This window comes from Anopheles stephensi, chromosome 3 (assembly GCF_013141755.1).
Source record: "Anopheles stephensi strain Indian chromosome 3, UCI_ANSTEP_V1.0, whole genome shotgun sequence".
Lineage (NCBI taxonomy): Eukaryota > Metazoa > Arthropoda > Insecta > Diptera > Culicidae > Anopheles > Anopheles stephensi.
Genome location: NC_050203.1, coordinates 39,300,774 through 39,327,982, shown reverse-complemented (window position 1 = coordinate 39,327,982; position 27,209 = coordinate 39,300,774). Strand labels below are relative to the sequence as shown.

General features: G+C 45.0%; 3 protein-coding genes across 18 annotated transcripts in view; 1 reads left to right on the top strand and 2 right to left on the bottom strand.

Moving 5' to 3' along the window:
* Positions 1–1,241: 1,241 nt before the first annotated feature.
* LOC118511930 (guanine deaminase) lies at positions 1,242–3,373 on the bottom strand. The gene is made up of 5 exons (XM_036055611.1): positions 2,920–3,373; positions 2,591–2,842; positions 2,348–2,502; positions 1,627–2,276; positions 1,242–1,547 (listed from the first exon to the last, which is right to left on the bottom strand). Exons 1-5 carry the CDS (start codon positions 3,013–3,015, stop codon positions 1,318–1,320), a joined length of 1,383 nt encoding a protein of 460 aa, XP_035911504.1. The 5' UTR covers positions 3,016–3,373; the 3' UTR covers positions 1,242–1,317.
* Positions 3,374–5,203: 1,830 nt separating this feature from the next.
* Positions 5,204–24,825, top strand: LOC118511928 (homeobox protein slou). Of its 11 annotated transcripts, none has more exons than XM_036055598.1 (5): positions 5,204–5,341; positions 7,443–7,727; positions 17,633–18,604; positions 18,674–19,167; positions 23,063–24,825. In XM_036055598.1, the coding sequence occupies exons 3-5, from the start codon at positions 17,806–17,808 to the stop codon at positions 23,603–23,605; spliced, it is 1,836 nt and encodes a 611-aa protein (XP_035911491.1). In that variant the 5' UTR covers positions 5,204–5,341; positions 7,443–7,727; positions 17,633–17,805; the 3' UTR covers positions 23,606–24,825. The 11 variants fall into 11 exon arrangements, with proteins under 11 accessions (XP_035911491.1, XP_035911490.1, XP_035911497.1 ...); XM_036055597.1 differs by having other exon boundaries at positions 5,212–5,341; positions 7,151–7,727; XM_036055604.1 differs by having other exon boundaries at positions 5,217–5,335.
* The window catches only part of LOC118511924 (rho GTPase-activating protein 7), a 30,304-nt gene continuing 27,331 nt past the window's right edge, over positions 24,237–27,209 (bottom strand). For 5 of the 6 annotated variants that reach the window (XM_036055575.1, XM_036055574.1, XM_036055573.1 and 2 more), the window contains exon 13: positions 24,237–27,152. In XM_036055575.1, coding sequence (XP_035911468.1) covers positions 27,038–27,152 — 115 coding nt within the window. In that variant the 3' untranslated portion in view covers positions 24,237–27,037. The remainder of the gene's footprint in view (positions 27,153–27,209) is intronic. The other variant, XR_004906197.1, reaches the window with a different exon arrangement.

Below are 27,209 nucleotides of genomic sequence, written 5' to 3'. Positions count from 1 at the left end.
CACTCTGTCAGCATATTCCAAGATTCGTGCCTGAGTCCCTTATAGGCACTATTCCGTTGAATGTTCGGAGCTTAGGATGATGGGCAAGGATGATGGGCTTCCGTGTTTTCTTTTCAATCTGGCGCTAGAGAGAGAGCCATCCGTGACTTGGAACTTTTGGGACCATCTTGCGGACGCTGATCGGTTTGAGGCTCTCCTATTTAGCAGAAGCTTACCCAAGGAACGAGCTAGCGGCACTAAGCCTCGGGTTGGAGATTAACAAGGCGAAACACAAAATGATGGCAAATTGCACCTATCTGGAGTCAAAAACGTAATGTTGAGTTACGCACACGGATGCCGGCTGTCGACTGGCCATGCTACAGTATCTTCTCCACTCAAAACGTCCGTCTCAAAGGGTATAAAGCTAGGACTTTATAGGGCATCTGGAATCCCAGTACTCTCGTGGGAATCAAAGATACAGACTTTGTCCAAACCTAAAGAATCCTCTTAGCTGTGTTTGGAAGGAAGCTGCAAAGACGAGCTCTACGATCTGTACGGTGCTATCACAATCGGCTCGCGAATAAGACTCTCCAGGCTCTGGTGGGCAGGTCATGTCATGAGAATGGTACCAGACGATCCAGCCCGTAAAATTCTTTCGTAGGCATGGTAGGCCGAAATTGAGATGGAGTAATTGCGTTCATGCGTGCGTCAGAATTGCCAGGATGTTGAATTGGTAGACCGCAAAGCGTTTGATAAGTAAGCAAGGTATAAGTAGCAGAACTCCTCTACCACCTTGAGATCGTCGCCGTCTACTGATACGTTGTTTAAGAATCGGCCTTTATAGCGGCCGACGATGTCCACGAATGCACGATGAGATTCGAACGATTCCCACAACTCGTTCCACATCCTCTTACCTTGTACTGCGCACACCGTCCATTGGGGTCCTTAGCAGTCGCTGTACCAGTATCCCAGGGGATTCGGTCTGCTGCATGGGCCTGTTCCATAGTTCGACCCGATCAATGGTTTCGAGACCACCGGAACAGGTTGTGTCTGATCTTTTGCTCCCGGCATTTCTAGAGGCATTACGCTAAAGTTACAACCCATCGGGAACAACGCATCACAAACAGTGTTCCATCTCGTCAAGCAGTGATAACCCCCGGCGTGGACCGAATCACCGTTTGATAACGCTTAAACCCATGCTCAAACACGCACGCACGCTGTACAATCAATTTTCTTCACGCTGCCAAACACAAACCTTCCAATTTTCGACCTTGTCTACTTCATAGTGGCTGGCTTTATTGAAGCAGTAAGATCGCGTCTTTGAATAGAGCTCACATTTTATGCTTTAATTTGCTTGCCAGCGACATACACACCGACAATGTTTCTGTCATCACCAACGTACACGAATTTTTGGACAAGCTCCAACAATAATTGCACTTTGGTTTTTTCCTTCGTTAAGCTCTGCGGCAGTTTATAGCCTCCGATGGGCTGACGGTCCGTATCAATCAGCAGTGCGTCGAACTGCTTTCCTGTCTCGAAATTTCCCACCTGCTTGTCCAGCGCCAGTGCTGGAATATAAATTAAAAGTAAAGGCAACATGTTAGAGCGGATTGTTTAAAGCAGGAACACCCGCCACACTGGTCTTACCCTGAGCACCGCCGAGAGTGGCCAAAAAGAGGGCCTGCTGGTACGTTAGTGGAATGTACTTCGCTCCATCCTTAGCTGCACCTTGCTCGACCCTGCCCGTCCCCTTCACGTCCTGCGTTTTCATGAAGTTTAAATGCTGCGAAACGCCAAGTGCGGCACGCATCGCAGCCAGTATGCTCATGTCACTGCCGCCGGATACATCCGTTCCCAGGCCAACTTTAACGCGAGCGTTCAGCAAACGGAGCACATCGCAAAACCCGGACCCGAGATTGGTGTTAGAGCTTGGACAGTGTGCGATGGATGTGCCGCGGGCAGAGAGTACCCGTAACTCGGCCTCTTCCAGATGCACGCCATGTGCCAGCACGGTTCGGTCCGTCAGCAGTCCAACCTCATCGTACACTCCGGAGTAGTGTGGAGCGCCTGGAAACTGCTGCTTGACCGTTTCGATTTCTCCCAAGTTTTCTGACACATGCGTCTGGATGTTGAGTCGGTACTGTTTGGCCAGCTTGCCAAGCTCGCGCAGCAGCTCTTCGTCACAGGTGATGGCAAATCGGGGCGTGACGATGGGGCTTACCAGCTCACTGTTCAGCCCCGTCACGTACCGTATGAAGTTGACGTTGTCCTTTACGGATGTTTCCGTATCGCACTCGCTGCAATAAACCAAAAGCGGCTCCAATTAGGATTTGAAAGCAAAGATGAGAAAGCAGCGCACTGCTCTTACACGTAAAAGTCCGGACACATGCGGTTGGAAGACACTTTCCCCACAAAGCCCCGCTGTCCCTGGCGCACCATCTCGTCCGCCAGAATTTTGTTCGTTTCCGTAAAAATGGAACCAAAGTAGCAGGCCGTTGTCGTACCATGATTGATTGTGGTGTTCTGTGGTGGGTGGAATTGGAAGTTGATGCATAATTAACCAATCCCCTCCTCACATCAAGAGGCACGGTAACAGTAACAGACAGCTTACCACCACATACTTGTACACTCGCGAGGCAAACTCGACGTCACGGTAGTTAGCTTCCAGCGGGAAGGTGTACGATTCCAACCACTCCAGCAACGGCTTATCTAGCCCGAGACCAATGTTGGGAACTTGCGGCGCATGTATGTGACAATCGATGAGACCGGGAAGAAGGAATTGCGACGGTGATAACAAGATTCGCTCGTACGATTCGGATGCTGGCAGTGCATCCAGTTGAGAGCGAAGGCCAACGGATTCGATCTAAAACGAGTCGAATTACAATGACTGTCTTTTACCAAGCGTTTGATTAGGATTTTCCGCAACACCTTTTGCCTTACCTTGCCATCGTTTACCGCTACGAAGCCATCCTCAAATAACTCTAGCTCGTCCAGCGATTTGCAGTGCACGATTTGACCAACAAAAACCTGCTTCATGGTGATTGTGCCGTGTGGCAATTGCACCGTACAGTTCCACGGCTCATACCCGATTGCCGGAAGGAACACTTTGAAACGGTAAATGGAGAGTTATTTACTGTTTTTTTGTTTTTGTCTTGTTTTAATGATAACACCGGCTTTAACCCTGATGTGCACATACGAAGTCATACAAGTTTCGGTCAAATATTGGAATAATATACATATTAAGCAGTTTTCAACGCGTAATACTGAAAATCTAGTGTGTTTAAATTCTAAATCACTTCAGGAAAATTTTGTTGTACACCGAAAATGTGGAAAATTCGAGGAAAAGTTGGAAAATCTGTCGCTCCAAGAATCTATGTTTGACAGTTCACATAAATAAACACAAACCGACAACACTGACAGATGAGCGCAAAACATCGAAAAAACATCGCATTGATCGCAGAAGGCGCTTGTACACAACACGCATTGGATTACGGACAGATTCTTTCTTGATTTAATTCAATTTTTAAGTAAAAATTTATGTGAGGCATAGAATTTGGTCTACATAATGTTTCTATTTGTTTTGTGTTGAATAATGAGAACAAAAAATTCTATTATAGATTACGTTAAAGATCGTCAAGATTTGAACCCAGACTGAGCCTGTTGCTAAGTCGCAAAGAGAAAACTGTGTTTAAATTAATCGGCAATTTAATTGCTTGGCCGGCTAGTACTCTGGTACCGCATATCAACACTTTATGATTAGGCGTGATTTTATATTAATTATGTTAATGCACTTTCGTGCAACCTTATTAAGTGAGTAATGCAATTGTAGGCCAGTTTGTTGTTACTACCCTTCTAGAGTTGAGCTTTTCTTCTCCCTTCTTTTTAGTATGGCGAGACGGTTCCGATAGGATTTGATACCCGGTCCTGTAGTGTTAATAACCTACCCTTGCAACGATTTTCTTATTTTTGACGAAAACAAAATTCCAAATGAATAACATTTTATTACTCCTAATTCGTAGAATACCTTTCACCAAACTAAATGCTATTACGCATTTGATGGAAAAGACAGCCGTATCCCTCGATTGATCGATTCATGAACCTTTTTACCCTTCGAAATAGCCAAAACGAGAATTGGAAACAGGAAGGACACTTTCCCGCCACAGCCCTCATCAGCAGTGTGTGCGCGGTACCGTGGCAACACACCCAATTGGTCGACCGGTAAGTTGATCTAATATCGTTTTTCATCGTCGCAGCTAATAAAATGTTCGCAGTACATCAATCAGCGGACGTAATGTTGTTGTTCTCGATGCTTTCTTGAAAGCGAAAGAGAGAGCGAGAGCGAGAGAGTTCCCAAGACAAGTGCGAATTAAAGCGCCGTACGTACGGTGAGCGCTTAAACGAAGGCGACATTACTTTCCTTTCCTCTTGATGTGTGTTCAGATGCTGCAGCAGCGTGCGTGCGATTGCGATGCCATAGTTACCGGGCACTTACTCGCTCGCGCTCAGCAGATAACGAAGATGATGATACACTTGTATCGTGTACGTTCTCGCTGCCTCCTTTCCTCTCACCCGCCTGCTCTACTGCTCCATCTGCCCCCTTTTGAGTTGATGACAACTTTGCTCGAAGCAAGAAGCGGCACGGCGCGGGAGGAGTGTGGCAGTAGAGAATAAAGCGAAAATTATATACATATGAGTAGGGACATTCAAATCAGAATCGTTTTTCCAATTTCCCTCCCCTCATCCTTCTCCTCCCCACCATACATCCTCCTTCCAACCAACGATTCAAACGTACGTATGCCGTTTAACAAGCGCAATAAAGCACCAGCTACTACCACAGCCACATGTGCGCGGTCGGTGCGTTTGTGTTGCACGGCTACCATCGTGCCAGCCTGCTCCGATTTGCACAACCTGCTCTTTCGGCTGTGTGTGTCTCTCTTTCTCACGCTTGCGACGAGCATCCGCACACTTTCTCACAGCGGCTACTCACACATCCACACCCATTCGTTCGCTCTCTCTCTCTCGCTCACCTACTCGCTCGCTCACTCCTTCGCGTGCCGGCCGGAATTGTCTGTGGACGGGAAAGATGGGAAGCACGGTACGGCGACGGTAGCAGTAATAATATACGGAATGATGATGGTGTTGTGTGTGCGATGAATATGAATGTAATTCTATGCTCCATTAGTGCGCGCGGGGAGTCGATTATCTTTTACTGCTTTCCTGATGTGTTTGTTTCTCAAATCAGACAAATGGTTTCAGTTGTAAATTGACATTCGGAGTTTTTGTGTGTTAATAGTCGATAAATTGACACAGAGTAGTGCGGGCGAGCGAACTGTGCGAGCAGTGTTCGGGACTTTGGGTGACGGTATAGTTTCGGTGAATTTTCCCAACCCCTATGGGAAGGTGGTAGTGGTGGTGGTGGTGGTGGTGGAGGGCTTCCGCCCCGGAGAGGAAAAATAAGCTAAACAGGGGTTGAACAAAAAAAAAGGTTCACTTTTCGGGTGTCGGTTACGAGGCGCGCTTAGCTGTTGCTGCTGCTGTTGCTGTTGTTTGATGGTGGTAATGCTGCTGCTACTGCTATTAGTACACTCCGCTCTTGTTATTATTGCCATCGTGTGCGCGCCGTTGTTCATCTCTGTCTCGCTCAGCCCTGTTCTGGATCGTTTCGCGCTTGTCACTGTTTGTTTCAATTAAGAGCACCGTTTAAGCGTTTTTCCAAGAGGTCTTTCCTCTGGCGGTGCCCTCCTCCTCGTCTGCTCATCCTCCTCACATTTTTGACTTGGTAACGTGGGCAGGCAATAATGAAGTAACCTCTCGCGCGCGGGCTCTCTCTCTCTCTCTCTCTCTCTCTCTCTCTCTTACTCACTCTCTCCAGCTTCCCTTCCGTTAAACCATTCCTCGCATCTCTTTCTCGCTCGGCGTTTCGGCGTGAAAGCCGCCGTGCGTTTGTCATCATCATCATCCTCGGCATCATCCGCTTCATCTCATATTTTCCTTTTGTCATCCTAATTATTGAAATCCGTTTGGTGGGCTTCGCGTGATGGATTGAATTCCGGGGGTCCGGTTTTTCGTCTCCGGAGTGGTTCTTCGGCACTCAGTTAGGCAGTTTGTCTGTTCCATTTTTCGAGACAGTTTGCGGTCGGTATTTCCCGCGCGAGTGTGTCGTCCGCAGTAGAAACGGTCCGATCCGATCCGCCGACGGTCGTTTGACGCTGTGAGTGCTTGTCGGTGTGCTTTGTTTAAATCGCTTAATTGGTTCAGTTAGTTTTGGCTTGGTCGTGAAGCAAAAAAAATTGCCGCCGGGGATAATTGATTTTCTTCTCTGCTGCTGGAAATTACATCAAGTCCGATAGAAGTGTGCAGAAAGTATATAAATTATTAGAGTTGATTATTCTTAAGCTTGCTACGGATTAACAATCCGGGAAATTAACCTGTTTTGCACTAATTTATCACATCATAAGTGTCTTTCTTCTTGCTGTCTAAAAAGCGGTAACTCCAATGTCCAAATTATTCCCCCGATCGCTGGTGGAAAAATGATTGCATTAAACTAAATCAGACCCTCGTTTCTGGGCTTACCACTTACAAGAAAAGTGGTGTTGTGAATTGAAGAGCGAACCGGCGGGAAACCTACTTACACTCGGGTTTGTACTGCTTGTTCCACTAATCGCACAGAATAGGACATTAAGACGGGGGGCCCCCGTGAAGGAGAGGACCGAGTTTATTCTAGGAACAACGACAACGAGCAGCTACAGAGGCCGGCGCTAGGAGAAGCTCGGAGGGAGGCTCGTTCTGTGCTTACTAAACCGTACGGTAAACGCACTCCGTTTCCTTCACTCCAGACCAGCCAAAGCGAGACACCAAGCGTGTGTGTGTGTGTGTGCATGGACGTACGTACGTGTGGAGTAAATTGAATAATAATTCCTCTGAAAACCTCACGGGTTGCGTTTTGATCGCGTGTCGTTACACGCTACGAAATATAGTAGTTGGCGGTGCCTGGCTGGACGGACTGCCCTTTTGCCTGTATATGGTTGTGTGCGTGCGTGCGTGTGTGTGCGGGGGCTCTTTGTATGTCGAATCGCATCGTCTCTGTACCCCGGTTCTTCGGTGTACCGCTTTTTCGGAAGAAAAGTGTTCGGGAAGATGAATGAACCAATTTACTCCTCGCCCCCAGCAGCAGCAACAACGGCAGCGACACAATCGTAGCAATCGTCGCAGCAATCTTCATTTGGCGGCTGGCCTGCGCTGGCGATTCCGTTGGGTATTATTGGGCGGCAGGCAACGGCCTGCTGCGAGTGACAGTTATTGAGCAATTTGAATCAGTGTGATGGTGGTATATGGTGTGTTGATTTTCAAGTGGTGTCCCTCGTTCGCTTTCGCCAACCCACCAGCTGGACGCCATCGCGCGCGCTCCTAAGTGTATTGATTATTGCCTACAATTATTACTGTTGTTATTATTCTTGCTGCAGCCGACAATAGCGTCGAGAAGTGTTTTTTATTTGTTACATTGCTGCTCACTCACGACGACGGTGACACGAGTGCAGTGCGCGCCATAGCAAGAAGCAAAGGAAAAGTGAAATAAAAGTGTCATTCTAGTGACTCCATAAAGAAAAAGGAAGGAGAACAAAAAGAAAAAAAAACACACACACATCAATAACATCATCAGTGGGTGTGCGTTCCGGTGTGCGTGTGTGTGCAGATAGGTGATGGCGTTTAGCGCACGGTCGTTAAAATATTAAACGTTTCACACACGGGTAAGTGCAATTTGCTGCTGAGAAGGTTGTTTGCAAGTGAAGTTATTTTCATCACATTTTCACACTTGAGTGTTTTATTTTCGCATGCCTGTGAACCTCTCGTGCGGTCGCGTCCCCCGCTCCCTCTACCATTGCCATTGCCTTATCACCTGTCCCCGGGGGTGATCAGTTGTCATATTTTAATTGACGTGTGGTGTGGTGGGCTATTAAAATTGAGTCAGCTTCTTCATACAAAACAAACAAACGAAGAAAACTGGAGCCGTTAATTGACAAGTGCGTCCAGTAGCAGCAGAGCCAGAGACTCACGTTTTGCTCTCAAGTGCGGTCTCACACCCGGTGGGTGGGTGGGAGTATACGTCGGGAAAATCAAGGAGGGAAAAATCTATTTGAGAAAAGGTCGCACTAATAATATCCAAAAGTCCTTTAACCGGTGTGGTTCGCCGATGTCTCGAGGGCTAGAACTCGCCGAATACTGTGAGTAGCAGTTGCACCGATGCCACTTTTCCTGCAAGATTTAAAACTGTTCCCCTTTTAGCTTGGATCAGCTTTTGCGGCCCCAAGTGTCGACGGCGGTTGGCTAATAAATAAATGACAACCCATTCAAAGACACGGCCGATGACGATGATGATGATGATGACGTTGGCAGAGTGGTGCTAGCGAGACAAGATGGGGGACAAAATCGTTAGATGGGCCACATGTGTTGGTACATCACAGCCGCTGCTTCCCTTAATCAAACGACCGACACGTACTGGACGAGCAACTTGGCCGGATAGGAGGTTGCTCCGTCACAAGAGCATGCCGTGCCATCACTTGCCATCGCCAACACTGTCGTCTTAGACCGATCCAGAGCAGTGAATGTGGGGCCAATATGGGGAGCCAGCCGCAAGTTGCAAATTACATCAACTGCAATCTGCGTGCTCGTTCGTTCGCTTCGCTTGTAAGTTTCATACGAACGAACTGTCTGCATCATCATCATCATCATCATTGCAGCAAGTGCATCTTACCATCAGCACACCACCACCACTCATCATCATCATCATCATCCCATGCCATTGGAAGGAAAAAAAACGGGCACGGATGGGAAACATGTATAAAACTCTTCGCTTCCCGTCACAGCAAATTGAATGTTGATGCGAAGGCAAATGTTAATTACAGTTAAATAGACTGGTACGAGCGAATGCAATCCGTCCGATCGGTGGAGGGCTCGAGGTGAGAGAGGGGAGACCGGGAAGAAGTCCGTGAATGCAAAAATACAACATGCATATGTTGTGCCCCGTTAGTGTGGCCGTACGAAACGAGAGCAAAACAAAACGACCGCAATCGAAAAAAAAACGAGACACTTGATTCACCCAACGCGTGCGACCTCAGCTACAGCAGTAGGTAGCCATGCCAACCTCCATCATCATCATCATCATCATCATCATCAGTAGCAGAGGCCAGCAGCGGGCGAATCGAGGGAGGGAATACATCTCTTAATGGGTGGGTAATTCGACGAAATGGTGGCGCGAGAGCAAAACAAGACACCACTTAAATGATAAATCTACAATTTTACCAACGGACGATGTGAAGATCCGCGAATATTTGTGTTCTCTTTCGCACCCCTCCAATCTGTCTTCCGCTCTCGTTTTCTTTCTCCTTCATCTCACTCACTCTCGGTAGATAGAAAGGCGCACATATGCTGCGCTCTAGAGCAAAAGCAACGAAGCCGCCAAACTATCGGAAACGGAGTGTTTGTTGATGGGAAAAAGGGATGCTGTTCCTCTTCGTCGCTCGATGGGTGAAACGAATTGATGGGGCCCTTCGTCCGGTGGCGGTGTGGCTGGATGGATGGGCGGTGGAGTAGATGGAATGGGATGGATGGTAACCACTTATGCCGAGAAGAACGGTTTCATTGTGCCCTTCTTATGCTTACAGGTCATGTTGATGGGATGAAGGGACGGAGAAGGTGCGACGGACGCGAGCGTAATGTGAATGTAATTGCATGTGCATGTGCAGTATGGTTTATGTTTGTTGGAGGAAAACGCGAGGGACAGGTCGGTCGGGTGATGGGCGACGTGAGCATTACTCAATTATTTCGTCCTTTTGTATCAGTTCTGTGGAATGCCAAACGGGTGGTGGTGGGCAGAAACTGGGGTGGGTTTGACGCGGGAGGGACCGTCGCACTTTAATAGCATTCTGCGATGAGCCGAGAGCACCGTCAGTCGTGTGGAGTGATAAATTGAAGCGAAACGTATGCCACTGCTACTATGATGGAAAGTGCATTTGGTGGATGGTTATTGCAGCCGCTTTACGTGTGTGTGTTTCACTGTGGTTGCTTAGTATCGATTCTCTGTTGCGTAAAGGACAGATTAACATTACTGATGTAACACAGAAGGGGCAAATTCCTAATTGTTGTCACACGGTTCCCGGTTTGAAGATTGCCGTGAACAACACAGCACGCATTAAAAGCCACCAATTCGCGGATGCCAAATTCGGTCAAACATTTTTAGCCGGCCAATTATCACGGGGAAGGTTGCAAAATTTGGAACGTGTCCAAACCTATTAGCAGTAAACACAATCCGCCAAACAATCAATGTGGTTCCGTGCGATGAGGAGCGGAAGGGGTGGAGTTTGGCTTGTTTTATTGGTGCAACTGGCGCCCCCCAATATCCCGGTACTCCCGGTGTGCTGGGGAAAATACGCACAGTGAAATAGCGCAGTTAAACGCACACAAACACACACGCACACACACCCGGCGTCCATGCGGCTTTTGAATTTGGAATTCATCCGCGAACTGCTGGGTTGGGGTGGAACAAGGATGGAAGTAGCGCGAGGCACGGGTAGATTGATTGCTCTTTACCCATCCCTCGCCTCCCCCTGACGCCACCCTACACTGCCCGCGTCTTGTCGCTAATTAACTCCAGTGCTTTTGCGAGTGAATGTATTATGCTTGCTAAAACAATTAGCCAAATGGTCGTTATTGCACATTTAACGTTTTAACGTTCCGCCGATCGGTTTGCTCCCTTGGCGCCCCCTCCATTGGTTTCCGTTTTTGAGCATTGCTGTTGCTCTCTTTCTCTCATACTTGTCTCCCTCTATGTCCCTCTCATACTATCTCTCTCCCCGTCTCTCTCACAGTTCCATACGCTTTTCATCTCGTTATCCCTATCTGGCTCTCTTTCGCTGCTATGCTGCTTGTTTCCTTGCCGCGGTTCCATTAATGATGGACTTATTTGCTGGCTATGATTTATCATCGAATATTATTGCTCCCCTCCGGCTTTCTCGGCGCATCGTTTATAAAGGTGCCGGATGGATTGATAAGTTTATCTGCTGCTGGTTAAGCTGAAGGGATTTGTGTTGGGTTTTGGTTATGCCAATTAGTTATTGGTCTACATACAGCGGTGAATAATTTTGTAAAAGCCTTTTAACAATGAATTAAGATGCCAATTTTTTCTATAAAACTTAGTTGAAGATGATCGGAAAAGGATTCTTTTTTATTTAATTGGAGGAAATTTTGTTTTCGTTGGGTAATTAAATTCGATAAATTTATAAAGTTTTCATTTTGTCATTGTGATGCATATTTGGCAAAAACACATTAGACCATAAAATAAGACTAAGCTTCAGAATTTAATGTCAATCTGAGCCCGCGCAAATTCTGTTTTCAAATAGATTGCAGTTTTATGTCACAACTTTGTTTGACTTTATTAATGCTTTTTGAAAATAAAGAGGTTGATGATAATTTTAACAAATTTTGGTAAATTATGCCTGGTACAAGTACTGAAAGCAGTAGTTACGGATATAAGTTTGGTCTTATTCTATTGTCCGTTATTGTATATTATTTCGATCTGCAGAAGAGCAAGAGCGTTACCAGTATGTACACATGTCCATAATTTATTATAAAAAAACGCTTACACCTGACATGACAATATGTTTTTCAAGTTTGGGGTTTTATTGAATTTATAACATCTTTTTGAGCAATATTAAAACGTTCTACAACTGGTGCAAATCTGCAGCGACAAACGTGTTTGATTGTTTTACAGTAAGCAACCGCTGTAAGCGATGTGCAAAACAAGGCAGAGAGTATAATAAAACACATTGATACGCCGTCTATCAGAAGGAAAATGGATTTTTTATGGAAGCCAAGCCAGATGAAACCTTTTCACCCCAGCAGGCAGGCCACAGATAACCCAGAAATGAAATCGTTATTGACTATTCAATTAAATATAATATTTTTTCAATTAATATTTTTTTTTCAATTAATATTTTTTGTTAATCGATTCCGGCTGCTCAGCCGAACAAGAAGAGGATTCTGGTGCGTTTTTCACTCATAAATGCCTTTTTTTTTCGTGTGTTTCTTTTAACGTATGCTCTAACTGACGTGAATTTGTGATTTCAAAAATTGAATTTGAATTTGCTTACTTAATAAATGTTTTAAGGAAAAAGTTTTTTTATTGCTTTTAATAAGCCGTTCACCATATCAAGCATCAATATTTGTCACACAAAACGAAAACCTGATCGAATGTGTTGGATTCGAATTTTCAGACCGAAAAACAATTGAAATGTCTTTCTTTGCCTTTCCCGGAGCGTTCCCATCCATCGGGCGTCCCGTAAAAATAAAATCGTTTTCACTGGCTAAATCTATCGTGTAACAATAATATTGTATCGTTTGCAATATTGCTACAGTACTAGTGTTATGTCCTTTTAAACTTTTGTTTACAAAATAATGTATTCAAAGCTAATTAAGTTTTTTTTGTGTTTAAAAGCTTTTATTACTTGGGTGTGTGTGCGTTAAATTTGAAGCGTGCACCTCCTAGTGGATGATTTACGACGAAACGGATACAAACTTATCATTTCATCTGCCGAAATGCTGTGTCTGTCTACATCCCATTCCTGCCAACGCGCGTTTGTGTGTTTGCGCACTTGTCCCGTATCCGCCACACGCGTGTATAGGTAGGTGACTGTGTATTTACTGAGCTGTGCCGGGGATAGATAGATTGGGTACAAGAGCCGTGCACGCGAGCACAGCATCCATCCGCCTTCTCCAGCCGTGTGCCGCACACGAGAACCATCCGCCGTACGATGCGCTGCGATAAACGATGCTGCTTCCGGATATTGTTCCCTGTTTTGTTTTGGGGCGCCCGGTAGGGCGGACGCAGTGGGAAAGGGGAAAGAAAGATACTTCACAAGCCATCAATTAACATCATAGGGTGCGCCGATGTTAAATGGTAATTGACTCATTTCATAGCAAACACAGACACACACACATACACACATCGAGACATCCTGCTGCATGTGTAGGTGAGTTTATGTGAGTGTATAGGGAGGGAGAGAGCGAGAGCGAGAGAGAGCGAGCGAGAGTTTATACATCTCTATGTACGTATATATCATTCGAACGAATCATTCGAATAATTTTGCTTGATGCGATGCACCCAATCTCGTCACCATCCATCCAACCCACCCCTCTGGAAGGGGCGTAATGGTGGGGGGGGGGGGGGGGGTGGAGGGAAGGCTTGAGGGGAGGATGACGCTTCGTCTCATCAACTGGGGGAGCATTCAGGACGGCAGCATGATGATGATGATGATGCAAAGCGGAGGACGGTCAGCGTTCTGGCAATTTCGAAAAACGGAATCTAAAACGTACGTTTCAAATGTTTCAAGACAATTGATGACGGTGATGCTGATGATGATTGGCGACACAGACACACACACACACACACACAAGAAACGAATTTCGTTCTGTGTGGAAGAAAATCGAGACCTATCGTGTGACTCGACCTGTGTGACTCGGTTCGAAGAAGACGGACATTCTCTGGATGGGGTTTGGGGTGTGGGCAGCTTGAAGCATGAGCGGCGCAACATCATCTCCAAGTCATGCCCAAACTGCGGTGCTTCTAATAGGCGTTCTTTCGATGTCCAAATTGTCCGGCTGGCTCGGGTTTCAGCGCACTGTTTGAAGCACCTGCGGTGAAGAGCGCCGTGCAGAACGGGGAAGCGTGCTTAATGAAATTGTTATTGACGATTATGATGATGTTGGGAAACGATGGCAATGATTCCTCCTCTCGCTTCACCACTGGTGAATGGTGATGATGATGATGATGATAATCATTGGGTACTGTTTCGGGTGTAGACAGACGACACCGGTGGCGGTGAATGTGGTGAGACATTGTGACAGATATGAGTATGAATAAAAGATACATAAGACAATTAAATCGATATGCGAACAATCTGCTGTTGCAAATTTAACACTAACCAGGCCGGAGCACACCAATAGAGTTCACCGATCACATTCCGGGGGCCGGGGAAAAGCCCAAACGCTCTCAAACGCACAGAGTGATGTGTGTATGTATCATGTGGCTGATGTGGGCCAGTGCGAGCATCATCGAGCGGTCCCAGCCGGGCTGCAGCTAGCTAGCTAACATTGCTTGGCCAGCGGTCTGGTCTGCCTGCTCCGTTTCTGTTTATTAATAATTGAATAAATTTTGCGTTCAACGATAAGCGCCTCGGGTTCGGAGAGCATTAGCCTTAGCTGGGAAGGAACGGGAGGGGGGTTCCAGTGTGCAGAAGGGAATGTTAAGTTTCGATCCGGCGAGTATGTTAGCATACGTCGTCCGTTGTGAGCTGGACTTCATCTCCATCTCGTCCCCTTTGCTTCAGTCATTGCTCGGGAATGTTGCAAAACGGAGCTTAATGCTGCTGCTGTTGTTGTTGGTTTGATAAACTTGCATGGAGAAATTGTTCCGTGCGAATTATTGATCCGTTTGGCGGATATGTGGAAGCTCCTCCGTTCCTCAGAAGAGAAGAGCTAAAGCGATTGGAAGATGACCAGCAGATCGAAGGAATCGTGCCGAACCCGAGTGGAGGCGCGGGTGGGCGGCGATGATATGTTCACAAACAATTTTATTAACCCGGCCCTGCGGACATCATTGCCGCCAATGAATATTTCACGGCAATGGTTTGAACATTTGAATCGGGGTTTGAACATGAATAATTTGTTCGTAGAAGACGATAGGCTAATAGCGGTGCGGTACGGAACTAGCGAATGATGTATGTTTTGTATGTTGCGAGAACTTGGGCCAAGTCAATTGGATTTGGGTTTTTGTAAAACATCCGTTTGCTAAAATTCAAATCAATTGTGGAATGAAGAGTTAGACTTTTCCACCGAATCTTCTCAGTTTTCCCCAGATTACATAGTGTGAAATTAAGAGAGATTTTTTTAAATTAAAAAGCATACAAAGATAATTATAAATAACACAAAGGGACCAGTAACAAACTCTATCTTCCCTTCCTTCTTTTTTTCAAACCAAGACCAAATCCTGTCGAGATTTAGAGCTTGAAGGGAAATGACGCAGCACTACAAATCTAAGATAAAATACTATGTTTTTGATTCTCTTTTCACTTCAAAATTTTACTAATAAATCATGTGTTTAATAATGTATTGAAAATTACGCGAAAAGTTTGTGTGCATCCCTCTTCTTCTGAATTTCTATTTTAATTCGTACACAGTAACGGACAATAGAACTTTAAAAAAAGCAAAATTATCTTGACAATTTTAAAGCGAATTGACTTAGTTTTTCTTGGAGATTTTAGGAATACAATCCTATCCTATTCGCTCAATAAAGCAATTGATTCTGAGCCTGTTTTCCACTCATTCTGATGAAAGGTTAGCAAATCAAAACTAATAAAAACCAAAAAAAGGAAGTTTTGATCATCTACTCTTTACGCAGTTTAGCTTAAGATTGGGTCACTTATCATAAAAGTTAATTTTTTTATGACGCCCATTTTTGAACAAAAAAAAATTCCAATAGCTAGTTAAGATTTCGTTGATGCTTTCACCAAGTTTAGGTTAAAGTAAAGCGCAATAGAAGTACCGAAAGAAGTAGTGTGATGATTGAGTGTATAGATGGTGTTATTACATTGTCCACCACTATATACTAAATAAAATCAATCAGATATATCTTTGAGCGCGATGAAATATTGGCATTAATTTGTTGAGAATAATTTTTCGCCCCGTTTTTGCTGCTAAGTTTATTTTTGAACCGAGTTGGTTGCAAAAGAGAAGTTCAATAAGAATCGGGTTTTTTACAACGGTTTATCGTTGTTGTTTACTTAATATTATGATAGGAATTTAATATAAAGGTTAAATACTTCAGTTCGATTTACAAGCCCAAACCTGGTAAAAAACCATAGTTTAGCTGTAAACTTCCGAACCATCAGTTCACTTAGTAGTATTGGAAAATTATTCGAAAAAATAATTGAAAAAGGGCTTCAACTGCATGTTGCCAGCAGTAACATTATAGTTAAGTCACCATTTGGGGTTCTGCCATACTTTTCAACCACATATCAATTGCAAAGGGTTTCTTTAAAGCAAGTGAAAAATAATAGAGAAATTAAAAGCTCAACACATGTAAAGGTTCTTCTCGATTCGGAAAAAACACTTGATACAATTTGGTTGTACCCGAACCGTTTACACCTGAGGCCTCAAGTATCTCCCATAGGCAGCTATGTACTTCTCCCATAACACTAGCTAGTTAGGAAACTTCTCCAAGTAGGGCTGAAAACAAAACAACTCTACCCCGCCAGCTGGAAAAACAACGTCAAAAACATTTGAAAGGTCCTCAGGATAAGCGTTTAACATCAACAACAACCTCCCTCACGATAACATAATTTAATTAGTTTCGGTATAACATTAAGTTTGGATTGGGATTTTGCTTTAACACTTTAAGTATCAGTGAGTTTTTTTGTTAATTTTATCACTTAATGCGTAACAAACGTAAGAAAATCGAACCATAACGTCAACAATGGGACGTTATTACACCTTTTTCCAGTTACAGTCAAATCGCTCACCGACACGAAGATCGTCAGTACCATAGCATCACATGCCACTATGATCGGGTTTTCAAAGCTTCTATTTAAAACGATAGTTCAAGGATATCGGCACGTGATTCCATGGCAACGGCATGTAATGTCGCCCGTGTAGTGTGTCACCCATTCGATGGTGAAGCCACGCAAATCGAAGCAACCGGTCATCAGCGATTCAACTGCAGGTGGAAACAAGTGTAACAAGGACGCGTCTGTAAAATGCGCCAAGCACAATAATTATTCTACTCAGATCGTCACACAACTCCCAATAGTTCAGATTCAGCATGTATATTCAAATCATCTACATCAAAACGATACATTCTTTCTCCTTCTGCGATCAGTTTGCCATATCTGCCAAGTAAAAGGATGGTAATATAAATTGTGTAAAATAATGTAAAATGTTCTGTCGGCACGATTCCTGCTAGCATGTTGCTTACTGTCATGAGCAATCTTAATAACGACATCACTAGCGACGGTGATGGTCTAATAAAAGGAGAACGCATAAAATTTATTAGGCCCAATGTGAGAAAGAGTTGAGGCAGATGGAATATTTTTGAGTTGGCCTGTCATATTTATAGTGACATCAAATGAGTATTAATAGAACATTACGATTTCATTTCATCACTCTTCTGTGCGGACATTCTGGCTTGATGTTTCTTGAAGTGGGGTTTGAAGGCGCAACAAGTCTGTCTGGGTCGGCAAGCTAATGGTTTTGGTGATATTTTAGTGAAATTTGTTAATTTATATGCCTGATATGACATCAATCAGACCAGAATGGGGTTTTTGATATGATGTTAGTATCAACTAGAATGATCGATTGATCAGTTTGTTTTTACTTTTTTTTAATTAATATTAATAATTTGAATTACATCCACTGTATATTGGTGACTGAGGGTGCATAGCTTCTCTTAGTAAGTAATGGCTTCCACCTTTTGACAGCGTTGAAGTCTCCAGCGAATAGGGATGTCTCTACTGATAGCAAAGTAAAATTAGAACTGCATTATGAATTATTATCCACCAATGAATAATGTATGATTGCTAAATCCTTAATTTGGTTTTATTTTCAGACAACAGCGCTTCCATCGCGAACGAATAGTGTAATGACAAAATAACACCAAGTTTCTTTAGCAAAAAGTGTCTTTGCCAAAAAATCGCTGAAAAGCAGATAATTCATGTGATTGAGCGCGTATGACAACACGAGCTCACGATTGAGGACGCCTGCAGAAATCGGAAACCCAAAATGACCCAAGCGGAAGAGCTGCTAGAGGTAAAGAATCTCTACCACAGCAACGTGCCGGACGATCAGCATTCACCGAGCCACGGTGAGAAGGATCACCAGCAGCAGCCGACCAACAACGAGCCGAACCATCTGAACACCGTCGGACGGCGATCCGTGACGGAAAAGATCGTCGAGCGAAATGGTGGTGGTGATCACAGCGATACGGTTGTCCGCGCTACTACCACCGACGGTGCCTCTTTCATCCCCGATAGCGCTCCTCCGAGCGGCGGTGAATGGACCAAGCAGACGCAATGGCATCCACACGTGTACGCTAACCCACCGAAGCAACCTCCAACGCCACACTCGATCATGGACATTCTCGGCTGGAAAGGAACGTCACTCGCCAAGTGCACTTCCAGCAGCAGTAGTCCGCCTTCTAGCGCTGCTCTCCCGGAAAGTCACACAAAACCTTACAGTGCGCTTTTCGGAGCGCCCATTCCGGAGGAAGCAGCAGGCCATGACGTTTCTTCCCTGTACTACCGTCCGACCGATGTGGAGAAGCGGCGGGTGATAGAGGACGAGGACAACATTACCGTCGATCAGGACGATGACAGTGACGATCGTGATGATGAGGAGGATGATGTGGAGGACAAAGGGATCAATGTCGATCGTTCGCGTCCGATGAGTCCCAGCGATGAGCCGCTTAATCTGTGCATATCAAAACCGGCGGACACAACGGCTGCTGTCGGTAGACGAACGCCCAGTCTGGGTCGCGGCTCGGTGGATCGTTTGCACGAGCGCAAAATTACATCCGAGGAAGGTAAGGTTATGCGTTTGTTTGAGAGACACCTGACCACACATCTAACCTGCCTTTTCTGACCGCTTACAGATTCCACACAAGAGTCAACACGATCCTCCTCCGTACACTATCACCAGCGGCGGCACACACCATCCGTACGCTCTTCCACGTCCGCCCAATACCCACAGCGTCCAAGAAGTGTTGTGCCTCCGGCAGCGTTAACACACTCGAGCGATGGCGACTCGGACATCTGCATGTCGAACGATGACTCCTCGACTACCGATGGTCACTTTAGTAGTGCGGTTAACGATGCTGTCGCGTCGGCCACCATGACCATGTCGACGCTATTTTCTCTGCCCAAGCCGGCGGGCGCCGGGTCCACGTTGTCCACGAACAACGGTACGGTGCAGGGCGAAGAGGACTCGACCAGTGTCGGTAGCCACCATCGGCGCAAGAAAAAGGCACGCACCACATTTACGGGCCGTCAAATCTTCGAGCTGGAGAAACAGTTTGAGGTGAAGAAGTATCTGTCGTCGAACGAGCGGACCGAAATGGCGAAGCTGTTGAACGTTACGGAAACACAGGTGAGCGTTGAGTTTGTTATAGTTAAGGTCTTCCGGTAGAAGCTTCCTTTTGTCCAAAACTTCCTTTTGTGGTAGTCTGTTTGATCGTTAGCTATCGTCACTCATTCTGATTCTGCTGATTACCGGAGGAAAGCTTCATAACAGTCGCGAGCGGCAATTGTTTGATGCAACAGTTTCCATCTTGTCGAGGACATCCACATTTTCTGTATAAAAAGCCACTAGGCAATAAATAAGCCTTGGATTCCCCCGCGTCACTCTCTGTTGTGTTTTGTCAGCAATATTTAAAACCGCGTTCTGCCATTGCAAGGATACAGAGAGACAACAGGCCGGATGGTTGTCAGTTTAAACGAACCCTTCCTTGGACTTGACTGAATAATTATTTCACTAATTTATATATTATTACCATTCTCTAACGTGTTTGGACAGCCCTTTTTGTCTTAAATTCATTACGTTGAGCACTTCAGCGATTTGATTTTTTAAGTCATTATAGTAACAAAATTTGTTTGGCCAGTCGTGGAACCATATTGCACCGACTTCAACATTTCAGATGAAATGGTTCCCAAGCATCGATATTTTTGCAGTGGCACCGGTCTGATGGCCGGACCGGGGTTCAAATACCATCCCGACCGCCTCCCCGTACGTAGGGCTCACTACTTTACTTCGGGTAACATCAAGTCACAGAAAGCCAGCAATGGCAGGCCGAGACCTCTCGAGGTAGTAGGGCCAAGAAGAAGTAAGACGACATACTTAAAATGAAAATTGTCTTTATCTGAATTATTTTTTAAATTTATTTATAAAAAATAGTTGGCTGGACAACTGAAATTATTGCACAAAAAAGGAGTTTGTGCCAAAGTTGTGGAGTTTGTGGTTTTAACTGCCCTTGACCAGTGGACCAGGGGACTTCAGCTGCCAATTCATATCCAATTCAGTAAAACATTGTTTTTGATCATTTGATCATGTTGTTTTGCAAAGAGAATTGCTGTGTCGCAGCAATCGCAGGGAAATTGCAAGTTCACATTGAATGTCCGGACACAAACCACGCAATAAGCTTAATTAATTAGAAGAGTTTGAAATTGAACTTATTTTAAGTGTATTTTTGGTAAAATCTTGATGTAGTTGAAATTCTTTTCAAGACTGATTTATGATCCGAGGGGCACCATTTTTCCGAAAAAATTTTATCAAACGGTCTTGACTGATTTCTGTTTTGGTAAGTTAAGAACGTCGATCCAAAAAGCCCGATCCAATACACGATGAAAAGGCGGTTTTAAGCTTACTGAACCAACCGAGTGTGGTGAATTTGTAGGTAATAATGAGCATAAGGCAGTGGTAATTAAACCATAAATTTAGACATTAAATGATTCTTGAATACGCTTAATGGAATTAACATTACAGCTTTGACAGACTTATTTCTTTGACTGTAAAGCTCCTTGTAAAGCTGCGTTACAAATATCTCCAAACTGCAATGCAAGATTCCATAATGCGATTGCAAAGTTCCACGGTGGACTTGCAACATTCGGCTAAAGTCTGAATAGATGTCCCCCCCCCCCCCCACTCACGGACACTCATTTTTGCAACTGAGTTATCTAAAAGTGTATTTTTTCAGACTTTTTACTGTAATTATTTATTTATTTATTATTTATTTATAATTTCTAACTATTATAAATAATTATTACAATGAATTCTCAAATTTTTGCTTAACTTTTACCTAAATTTAAGGTAACTCAGTAGCCTAAAGTGAGTGCCGTGAGTGTGTGTGGGTGGGGGCATCTATTTAGACTTTAGCCCAACATTCTTCCACTCTTCATTCGAAACGTTCCACTGAACAGTTTCAACAAGTATTAAACTATGGATTGAAGGCCCCTGCATTAAAGGCAATGGACGGTTAGGTGCACTCACTTTTCGCTACTGAGATACCTAAAGTGAAGGTATAGTTTAGGCTGTGTGAAAATTGTTGTAATAGTAAATAATGATTGTAAAAAGTCTGAAAAAGATATATCCCTTTGGGCGAATCAGTTGCGAATATTGAGTGCTCGTGAGTGTGGGGTCAGAAGTCTTTCTTCAGACTTTAGCCTGGTTCGTCTCCGGGCGCCAGGCCACTTTAGTTGGTGAATAGAATACAGGACCCGATGGTTTCTTCCATTAAATATCGTTATTTCGCTAAAACTAGTTGAAAAGAACTTTAGTTAACAAAATGTCTTAACCAGTATTCCAGTCGCTCAGACCGATTGGGAATGTTACGCGATAGATGATGATGGCCACGATGTGATCAGGAAATCTATTAAGCAGCAGTAATGTTAACAAATAAACATGTCTTCTCTCACCGTCTGTGGGTTTAGGGATTTACTCACAACCCGATGACGATGGGATGGAGGGGATGCGGAACGCTTCAAACCAATATAAGATATTTCCGTCCCCGCCGGACGGATATCCTTTGAGGTTGCGTTTCGTTAATCCCTGCTTCGCTCATTAGTTAATATCATCTCTCTGCTCTATCCGCCTCTAAGAGCGGTGGCGCGGCTTAATTTGTTTTATTTATTTATTCCGCCTCGTAAAACTGATTGACAACTTCTTTGGCCGGTGGTAGCGCGACCCGCGTTTCCTTCACTCCGCCATCCGCTGAAGGGTTCTTCGGCCGCTGCTGTTGTTGAGGTCGTGCGCGCGCTGATCGCAGCACAGCAGTTAACGCCTCGATTCGGCGGAACAGTAGCAGCAGCAGCAGCGGCAAACATGAAACGCGACACTCGGACACCGTTTATGATCGCCCTCTCGCGCCCTCGTGCGACGCGTGCTGCTGCAGTGCAAACTACAACACAGTGGGGAATGATTTGTTGTGTAGGTTCGTTCGGTTGTTCTGTCGGTCTTTGGTTGCGACGACACAAAACTGAGCTGGGGCCACAAGACTCTGGGACTGAGGTGTGTGCAACACCGCACGCGCGCGCGCGAAACACACGGGGGTTGTCATTATCGTCTGTCAGTCTCTATCGTCATGGTCTCTCTATACTCTATGGGTTTTGATGGACTGCATGGTGTACTACTGCCAGCAGCCAGCGTAGAGGCTTAAGCCGCCGAATGAGCCGCCGCGTCCCAGCTGACGAAGACATATTACGCGACGCGACCGGAGGGGAGAGTAGAACGTACAGGGATATAAAATTAAAAATGAAATGTTTATTTTCTATTCCCTTCCAAACACCACACACACACACACACCTTCTTTTGCAGAGGCGAGAACTGTCGCTCCAAACTTTATCACGGACGCAGCCGTGTGGAAGAATGCTGCTTCCCCCGTGCCGCGTGCGTGCGACGGTTTTTAACGGCTCCAACAATCATAAAAAGCGACAGTTATAAAAAGAAAATTTGAGTGTAATGTGTTATTTTTAGTACAATCCATCATCCGGCACCTAAAGAGTGTTTCGTACGGCACTTACAGACTGGCTTGGCTGGCTGGCTGGGAGGTGGATGCTCGAACCGTTTGTGTCGAACCTGAAACCAACCTCCCCGGCGTCCGAATGCCGGTGCGATCGTCGCGTGAGAAGCAGAAGCTCATTTGTGTCATTCAAATGATTTTGACAACAATATTTTCTCAAATCTTTGCCCTCGACGTATGGGGGGGATGTTTGTCATCGGGGGTTGCGTGCGTGAGGAATTGCTCGTTCGGATGAAGAATCGCCCCACGAAATGGGAGATAATTAATCTCGAGCGCGTTCCTGCCGTTGTTAGGAAGGAAGCGAATGGGAAATAGGGTTTTAGTCAGGAGATTATGTCTCCCCCCCATGTTTTGGATTGATTGAGACAGGAAGTGTGTTGATCCTGTGGGTCGCCATCGGTGATTAGTTGTGGCCGCTACTGTTAATGAGTGACTAATTTGTTATCGTTTGGGTTTTTTGATTTTTTGCAGGTAAAAATATGGTTTCAAAACCGGCGCACCAAGTGGAAAAAGCAGGACAGCAGCAGCAACACAGCGCCCGGAGACGTACCGCCGTCCGCGGTCATCCCGTCCTCTTCCACAAACTCCTCCCACTCGCCAAAGGATGCGTCCAACAAAGCTAGTGCCGGCGCTAGTAGTGGTGGACGCATTTCGAATGTGGCTTCAAAATGCACGGCATCTACAATCAGCAACAGCACGGAACAGCCGGCGAAAATGGCGTGGATCAATGAGCTCGAAAGTGTGCAGCAGGATGCAGTAGTACAACAGCAGCAGCCGCCAGCTCCTGCGGCGTCAGGGAAATCGCGAGCGTATCTAAAGGCGGGTACCGCTGTACGAAAAGGCTCCACGGGTACCGCTGAGCAGAGACGCAGTGCAAATAGCAAACAGCTCGAGCGCCATCTAGCGGTGGGTAGCAGCGGTACCGATCGCCGTAGCAACAGTAGCAGTAGCAACCGAAGCAATAGCAGCGTCTCTGTTGAACACTCTCACCAACAGATGGCGCAGTCCGCATGACGTCCGCGGCAGGATGATAAATCGTGAAGAAAAAGCAGCATCCGAATTGATTCAATTAGTTAAGCCCAGCCGCGCCTTTTACCCGGCTCCAAACCCTATCATCCCAGTTCTATTAGTTTTTTTGCGAATGATATTAGTGTTTAATTCTGTGCCATCATCTCCGGGACGACGCTACACACCACCCTCCTCCTACCCACGATTACGTCCCGGGGTTCGTCATATGCTTGCCGTATGTTTTTTTGTGTTTGTTTTTAAGTCACCCGAACGGAAGTATCCTAGCTAGTGTGAGTGTATGGGAGTGTGTGTAACGAGAAGAGAGTTTGCTTGCGTGTGTTTTGTTTTTCGGTTTGCACCTTTTGAGGATAAGAATTCGGCGGGTAGTTAGAAGCAGGAAAACAGGAAACAATTTAATCACATGAAAAGAGAGTAGGACGCAACAAATAAAGCATGGTTTTGGTTTATAAACACCAGACACCAAGGTAGCAAAAAGGGTAAACCGGTAGACGGTGATTTTGAAGCGTGTGTCCATTGCGAATAAAAACAACAACCACAAAAAACGACGAAAAAGTGTGTGTGTTTGTGTTTCAATATTGTCCCATTTGGCCCGTAAATTTCCGTTAACTTTTAAATATTTGAATGTTTTGCTTTTATTTTGATCGACAACAACCACACAACAACGCGAACGCGCGCAAGGGTGGCTAGCCTTTTTTGCTCTGTTTCCATAATAATGCACCATTAATGATAGTTGTATTCCCGTTTCTTTCCCTGCCTCCTCCCCAGCTAGCCCCTGCAACACCGCGCTTCCGGTGCCGATCGGTGTTGAGCGTTTTACTATTCCCCCTGGTTAACTGGCCCTGGGCGCTTTTGTTGTTTTATCCGTCTCCCTGGTCTGTCGATTTTGTTCACAATCGTTTTAAATATATGCTTTTGTAACAAGTTGCACAGATTCATATTAACCGGTTCCGTATGTGGTCCGTATGCGGTGTGAGCTCCTCCAATCCAGGAAGATTCTCTTCGGTTTGGTCTTGGTATTGGTCTGTCTGTCTGTTTGGTCCCGTGCGGAATTTTTGGAGCAATCGGATGGTAAGTCTGGCTGTGTGTGTCTTTTCCTTTGCGGTCTTTGAGTGATTTGTTTTTCCTTTGTTTTCAATCGCCGCGCTCGTTCTTTTATATATTGTCTTCACATACACGTTTATATGAATTACAGAAGAAAAAAAAAACATCTTAATAAACTATAAAAAAAACTATTTACAAGTTTTTAAGCTTAATGGTACGCAAAAGAAAACAATCCTTACCGGATATCAATACAATATATACACACTCACACACACATATATATAAGATATCGTGTTAGGTGTTGCAGAGTGTGTGTGTGTGTCTGGGGAGAGGGGGGGAGGTTTGGGTAAAATGTACAAGACAATTATCCTTAAAAACGTAAATCGTTTATAAAACAAACAAAAAAACAGGCTTTGCTAAATATTTGTTAAGTTTTGTGTGTTGGACTAGTTTTAGTTTGTGTCTGTGTGTATGTGTGTAAATAGGTCTTATACGATGACGACGACGTAACAAATTTGCATATAGCTTTGACCTTATTCTGTTCTCTGGGTCTGTCTCTACATTATTACATGTTTGCGTACAGTGCCTCAAACGCAAATCGGGACACCAAGATATTGACAGCAAAATTGGTCGACTTTGAGGACGGTTTTAGTAGGCCATGGAGGGGGACCTTATTTGCCCTTTTTTCGCTTGTTTTGTTACACACGCACTTACTAATTATTTGCAAAAAAAAAAAACTGATGAGAACCGAACGTCGAAAAAGTCCAATTTGACAAGGAAACACCTAACTTTTTCGTATTTAAATTATTTAAAAAATAAGGGAAATTTTTTTCAACTTTCTCCTAGCTTGTTTTGCTATTTTGTGATGATTTGGAATATTTTTCACGCATCTGTAACGTCAACTACGAACAGCCGTATCTCGTTTTCGTGAAACTATCCTGTGTAATACGTGTTCGCCGTTTGTTGCAAATTAAGGAATGTGACATTATGTGAGCTTTGTAATACCAATGTTGAGAGTCTTGAATGGAAGGTTTTAATTTTTTTTTTGCACTGAGCGGTTTCGTTACTAGCTCTCATTTTTCCATAAATTGCCCCGTATAAAAGGCACCACTAGTGGCCCTGCAAACAAACACTTTTGAAGTCATCCAAAACTTCGCCTAACTGGGGTCAAAAGTCAGCTAGGGTGCTGGCTCCACTCCACTCAAAACACCTGTCTCAACGAACGAAGGCAGGATTATATATAGGACATTTGGAGTTGCAGTACTCACATGGGTTTCTGAGACAGGGACTCTGTTCAACATTAACAAGGAAGATGCTCAGATGGCCACGTATGTGAGGAAGGACAATGGAGGAGCCGCTACAACGACGAGCTCTACGAGGTGTGCGGTGATCTCACCATCGTTCAGCGAATTAGACACGCAAGGCTCCGGTGGGCTGATCACACAGACATAGGAGACGTGGATGCCCCAATCTGAGATGGGGTGATGGAGTAAGCGGTATGTTACAGCAGGCTAAAACCACTCTGTACCAATCATCCTGCTTATCATACAGGTGTGAAAAAGAGATGTGCGTAAAAAGTTTCACGATTTCCAACCCTAATGCTAAGCGAATCGTCCTCAAAGTCGTGCAATTATTGTTCGATTTCGATCCCATCAGTCCCAAGTTGCGTTTGACCCACTGTGTAATGTGCTGTACGAAAATGCAAACACTTCTGGACTGTGTGGTATGGTGGATGGAGCAACCGGAAGGCAATAGAGAGAGGGAGGGAGAGCGAGAGAGAGGTCTTCATAATAAACCCCCCAAGTTGTGCATCCGTAACAATTGATTTTGTGTCTTAAGATGAGGCATTTTGTTTTCCTTAATTCTGGCCACATCTTCCACTCGCATCACAAACTTTATAAACCTCACTTTTGTGTTCACTCCTTGCAGTTGCTTTGTCTGTGTGTATGTTTGCGTATTTGTTTTCATTGTTAGGCACTTGGTAATGAAATTCTGGAATGTTTTAGGAAACAACTGGTTCTTCTTCCTCTTCTTCTTGTAGATAACCTATGTTTGCTTTTTTGCTCTAGCAGTCAAAACCGCGCATCGACCACCGGCTGCTCTTGTATACATGCTATCAACTTACTTGTTACGGATTCTTCGCCAATTCCGGCTGCGTGTTAAGGAACAGCAACAGGGTGGTGTAGGAAAAAATGTCGAGTAAATGCTTCCCTCCTGTATGAGATTACTTTCTTTCTCCCTGTGTTTGCGCCAGACGCTACAGGCTGCATGCTACACGATCATTTAAACAGTCAGTAGATCGTTTCGCAGTAATATCTCGGGGTCCGGCTTTGGTCGGAGCTCCGTCTCCTCCGACATCCGTGGTGATGCTATGTTTTACACTTTAGTTTCAGGTCCCTCGGCGCAGTGTTCAAAGAATTTTTTGATCTTGGAAAGATATTGCTGACAAACGTGTCCGTAGTTTTTGTTGTACCAGTCGGGCGTGCGGCCTCTGCGAGCGAATGGCGCGGAAAAGGGAAGTAGAAGGTTATACAATTAGCAAAGGCGC